General features: G+C 48.6%; 1 protein-coding gene across 1 annotated transcript; it reads right to left on the bottom strand.

The window, feature by feature from the left end:
• Positions 1-652: 652 nt before the first annotated feature.
• IUM83_10647 (Carbonic anhydrase 2) lies at positions 653-4,939 on the bottom strand (the record flags this gene model as incomplete). The annotated part of the gene is made up of 3 exons (XM_067935161.1): positions 653-1,183; positions 1,256-1,278; positions 4,906-4,939. 3 exons carry the CDS (start codon positions 4,937-4,939, stop codon positions 653-655), a joined length of 588 nt encoding a protein of 195 aa, XP_067791541.1.
• Between the last annotated feature and the right edge of the window lie 956 nt (positions 4,940-5,895).

The raw sequence follows: 5,895 nt of genomic DNA, 5'->3' as shown, positions 1-5,895 counted from the left end.
TCCACTGAATAGTATGTACCTATCGGTATTGGTCGTGATCTGAACTACTGTAGGGGTACGATATTAATAGTACATACCACTACCTACACGGGTACACGTACATGTGCTTAAGTACTGCTAAATTACTATTATACAATCCTGCCCTAGATCACAGATGGTGTACGTAGAATGATGTGTTTACTCTGCGTAGGGTAAACATGTGCCATAAATCCGCCATACGCTCTCACATCTAATAGGTGGTAGTATTTTAATATTTTCATGATTAGACTTTGGTTCGGAAGTGCATAACACACACCTATCTTTTTATTAACTGTTACACTCGATATCTATGAACGATATTATGCCGAAGCACATCTAGAAATGTATCAAAGATTGGACAAGCTACATTAACCATGTGATTGATGATGAAATTGATCACAAGTGGTACATAGACTTCACGGCGCACTACCGTTTGCTACTACTACATGTATTAATGGTAGCTACTATCTACACCTTTGTGCGGCCTACTTCGTACCAACGTGCAATCAAACCCGAAAATCGCAAAATTCATATTGCAAATGTTTAGTTAGCAACTTCAAATACGCATTCAAAGCTGGAATTACGGTAATCAAACTCGTACAGTAGGTTTCTACTACTGGTCCGACTAGCCGCGTTACATGCCATACACCATGTCCTCGTCGTTCGCCGCCTTGATCACGAAGTCGCGGCAGTGCAGCTTCATGCTGGCCACCAAGGCCGGGGTCATGACGCTCATATTGGCGGTGGAAGCGCCCTCCAGGATGCGCATCTGGCGTTCCGAAATGGAGAGAATCTCTCCATTGCTGTCCGGCTCCCGCGAGCGATCGCAGATTGTATGTCGGTCCAGCGCCAAGTTGCGCTTAATGCGGGATTTCAGGACGCTGAAGCACCCCTCGATGGGGTTGCACATAGGGGAGTAAGGCCCCAAGCGCAACAGCTCCATGTCGGGGTACTCTGTAACACGCTCCTCAGTCTGCCGGTGCGCCGGTGCGTTGTCCTGGACGATCACGACTTTCTTGCTCGAGAAGTACTTCTGGAACGTGTCGGAGGCCTTGACGGCCTTGTAGATGTCCTCCACAAAGGCGGCGTTGTTCGCCATCCGAATGCTGCCGCGCTGAAGGCGATAAGTGACGAGCCCCAAGCTGGACGACACCGCGCACTGAACCTGAAGGACCGCGAATTGTGAAGTGATCACCCCTCGAACATCGTCGGCGATAGTGCGCACCAACCCACGTACCCTTGCTTTTGGCGCGAGCGCAGCTCAGCCTTTCGTTTTGGCGCGAGCACAGCGCGGCATCTTGGGTAGGCCTGGAGGTCTTAGAGGTCCAACTTTGATTGCCGTAATTCCAGCTTTGAATGCGTATTTGAAGTTGCTAACTAAACATTTGCAATATGAATTTTGCGACTTTTAGGTTTGATTGCACGTTGGTATGAAGTAGGCCGCACAATGATGTAGAGGCTAAAGGAACTTGATTGGGTTGGCTTCGTGGACCAGGGATAATCTCACAGATCGACCAGTACGCTTAAGAATGAGCGATCGTCGCCGTTCCTTTCTACAACCTATCAATGTATGTGGTGGTGGATCTTATCTACCCTCCCGTAAATCCGGTACTGTGCAGTACTGTTTGTGAGCGTGCTAACCAACCATCAATATGTGTACTCTTTCTGACTGGCGTATGCACTGTAGTGATAAACATATATTGTTTTGTGACCAGCAATTTTATTTTATATTATTAATACAATAATGATAGGAACCCATTGCCAGTAGTGCGCCTAGGCACCCCTGGTGTTCACTTATCGGACACCATACCGGTAGTCATGATCCATGGTGTGTGAGTCGAATGTGTAGTATCCAACTCCGAGTGTATTCATGGCTCTGTACTGGATGTAACAACCGGACTACATGTACAATCTTATTAAAGTGGAAGAGAGCGGGTTGACTGTGCGACAAACACGGATGTTGATGGAGGCTCTGTTCCTTGGGAACGCTGAGAAACTTTGGTATCTTCCACTTTTTAGTTCATAGAGGGTATAGACAGGCCTCTCAAAATTAGGCAGAAATACCTACCTACCTAATTTGACCTCGATTAGGCATTTTGGGAAAAGTCTGAATAGGTAGTTCTTAAGTAGTTCGATACAAATGGCTCAAAATCCAAATTAGGCATGCAGGTGGTATACTTTATTCAAGTGAATTAGCTACGTGGACTCCTAGCGACGCGTTCAGCTAGATCGACCAAAAAGAAGTCTGCAGCGACTGGAGTTGGCCTTCCATTGCATAGTTGGTTAGAGCTGTTCTCTGCGGGTTCTTGACTTGCTTCAAGACGTTGAACTCACTCTCAACTGAGTGAGTGCCGGGCGATATCGCCGCCACTCCAGCGACGAATGCGAACAGTAACGTGTAATTGCCCTCGCAGTCCACATCTGCAACATGTGTGTGAGAATGTTGTCACGCCTGAAAGATGAGAGCGACATGATATGTGTGGTCTTCGGGCGCGGTTTTTTCTCAGTCAGCCCCGTAAATGCAGTGCGCTCTTCAGCAGGTGCAATTTCGCTGTCAAACGCTTGACAGAATTTGCACCATGCCTCGGTAATTTCACCATCAACAACACTGCACTCAAAGGCAGAAGGCCAAGCTCAGCCTCGTATTTGGGGATCCATTTTTGTCGCTGCTGCAGAGGGGTGATTTTAGTTTGCACAAGGGCAGTGTTGACACAGCGGTTTGCGCCAGTGACTTTAGGCTGTGGTGCGGTCTGTTGGACTCCACGAGCACCCTTCTTAGACCCTCGCCTTGATCCTTTTGTCTTCGAATTCGTGCTAGGAGGTGGAGAGCGCCGAAAGGTGGAATGCACAGGCAGCGACGCGAATAGACTGCGAGCTAGGGTGGTTTCAGGCATGTCCGCAATTAGGTATTTTGAAAAAATAGGATTAGGCATTTTGCACTTTCCCTTCACACACTACCTAATTTTGAGAGGCCTGGGTATAGATAAGCCAAGAGTAATGTGATACAGCAACGGACAGAATGTAACTGCCAGCCTTGGTTGAACAGTGACGAAAGTGCATAGAACCCTATTGGTTAAAATGTTTCTTTCAAGATTTGACAATCCTAAAAATTATGATTCGAATTAAAGCAAAATAAGGAGGCAGCTATATTTTGCTAAAAGTTAGTCAGAAGGGCTTTGTTAAAAGCCCTCGTAACCGTAGTAGAATCGATAGACTCCCACGCCTTGATGGCACACTTGATGGTTTCCAGCCTTTTCTCTTTTGCAGTCTTTTTCGGTCGTTTTTCACCTTCTTTTAGTGGGGGCGGTCGTTCTTCCATCCACAACGTCTTCAACTTGGCCTTTAAAGGACCCATGATACCGACATCGAGCGGCTGACAGACCGATGTTGAGTTTTTTGGCAGCGGCTGGAGGTGGGTCAGCATTTCGTCGGCCAAAACCTCCGCCGACTCCTCAGAGACATGACAGTCTAGGTTATCAACGAGCAAAACCGAGTGCTCAGAAATGTGAATGTACAGCAAGGATCTGAGATAGAACAGCCAAACACGGCCATCCATCCAAGCCTTCTTTTGAACTGTGTACACGTGACCTGTAATATAGTACAAACAACTAAATACTTTAAATAAATATATTCCATGCATAAAAAAATAAAATGTGTACCTTTTGGGTAAGTTGGAAGCTCCATTTTACTGACTGGTCTCCACAAATTTACATTTTTCAAGACCAACGACTATTGGTTAAAATATTATTTAGGAATCATTGCATTGGCTAAATATTATGTTGCGTGGTATCTCTATTCATAACAGTGACAGGTGGCAGTTAGGTTGTCGGCAGTTGCATTCTGTCCGTTGCTGTACTACTCCGTCTCAAAATTGATGTACCATTGTTGTAGAACACATGCGCGTTTTTGTCAATATTTCGTCTTTTGCAGCGCGGTTTGGCAAATACGACGCGGCGCGTTCGCACGGTTTGAACCGTGTGCTTATTTACTCAGCACGGTTAGTTTTTACAGCAGAGTGACGAAATGAATGGCCACGGATGTGATATAAGAGCTGGAACAGGGCAGCAGATCGCAGATGTCGCCCTTCCTCCTCAAACCAAGCGTCCGGATCCGCCCATTCTCCTACTTTCCCAGTCCAATGGAGGTTGCGTGCAGCAAGACAACGCTCCTGCGAATATTAGCGTCGACAATTCTCAGCTTGCCGACGCCGTGCAGCAGCAGGAGCTGGATATCGAGCTGTGCTGCCAACCACCGAACTCCCCGGATCTCAACTGCTTCGACTTAGGCTTATTCGCAGCCATACAAGCCCGCCAACGTCTGCGCACACCTCGCAGCTTTGATGAGGTCATTGATGCCGTTACAGCAGCGTAATGGGAGGTGCCGCCATCGACAATTAATGACGCGTTCTTAAGCCTGCAGGGGTCGATGGACTTGAGCATTCAGGATACAGGAGGCAACACGTTCAACCCTCCTCACATGGTCAAAGCGAAGCTTCAGCGGGAGGGAAGACTGCCTCTGAGCCTTCAGTGCTCCCCCAAAACAGTCGTAATTGTGTCGCAGCATTACAGGGAGCAGACTACTCACCATAGTTAAATCAAATACAGTTTGAGGACATCATTTTCGAGAATAAAAAAGAGTGGCATGGGACATCTATTTTGAGACGGAGTGGTATTACACTGTAAAATAACAGGACTCTTTTTCAACAGAAAATACCACGCCAGAATGGCGAAAGCTATGTGCAATGGTATCGGCTATTACCTCCCCCACGCCTCATCAATCTAGTCCATCGCTTGAAGTTGCTCAACCTGGCCCTGCTTATACCACCCCGATGTACGCCTCGTCGTCCTACGACCAACGGGCGTACCAGCCGCCTTATCGTGAGCCGACGCCCCGCCTCGAGGAGCTGCACCCTCCTCCACATGGCAGCCCACCGCTTCCTGCGGGGCAGCCTGAGCCTGAGGGTCGTGTTACCGCTTCAGACGACCACGTAAAACGTCGCGTGAGTCGTCATCGACTTAGGCAAGTCTATGGTGTACGCAGCACCGAGTCGGCTGAGGACCGTGAAAGGTCCAATGTAGCGGTGCTTCAGTTTGTTGCTCTCGACCGAGCTAACAGTGTTTAGCGGTAGGTTTCTAGTATGTAGGAGAACTAAGTCCCCAACCTTAAACACGTTAGAGTTTCCTCGTCCCTTTTGGTCTGAGTACTCCTTTTGTTTGTCTTGGGCTTGTTCCATTGCATCTCTAGCCCTGCAGATGATATTCAGTCTGTCTTCGACAAAAGAGGACAATTGCTTCCGCAGTGAAGCTGGACTTACGTCCGAGACCTGGGAGGAAAGGTTTTTCCGAGCCTCTCCCCCACGTACGATCGAAGCCCCGGTACCGCCTCGTAAGGTGAGCGGCACCTGAGGGTGTCGTAACCCATTGAGATAAAAGGGGGTGAATCCCGTCGACGCGTGCACCGCGATGTTGAGAGCAAACTCAACAATGGGTAATCGTTCAGCCCAAGAGCGGGAATTCTCCGGGCGGATAGTGCGGAGGGGGGTCCTGGAATACTCTATTGACGCGCTCTGTCTGGCCGTCCGTCTGCGGGTGGTCCGCCGTAGACATCAATAGCCGAGTGCCTAGAAGGTGGAACAGCGTTTGCCAAATCGCAGTGGTGAACAGCGGGTCTCTATCAGAGACGATGGTCTCGAGAAGACCATGGTGTGTCTAAAGATACAGTCCATGCACAGGCAAGCTACCCGTTGCCAGAGACAGTGTCACGGACTGGTGCAAAGTGACCATCTTGCACAGACGGCACACAAAGGCTACAACACCGTTGTGCCACGGTCGTCGGCCGGAATACTGAAGACAAAGTCGAGACTCATCGACTTCCAGC

Source organism: Phytophthora cinnamomi, assembly GCF_018691715.1.
Source record: "Phytophthora cinnamomi strain GKB4 chromosome Unknown Contig39, whole genome shotgun sequence".
Lineage (NCBI taxonomy): Eukaryota > Oomycota > Peronosporomycetes > Peronosporales > Peronosporaceae > Phytophthora > Phytophthora cinnamomi.
The sequence above is the reverse complement of the archived record's forward strand: the minus strand, read 5'-3'. Positions and strand labels throughout refer to the sequence as shown.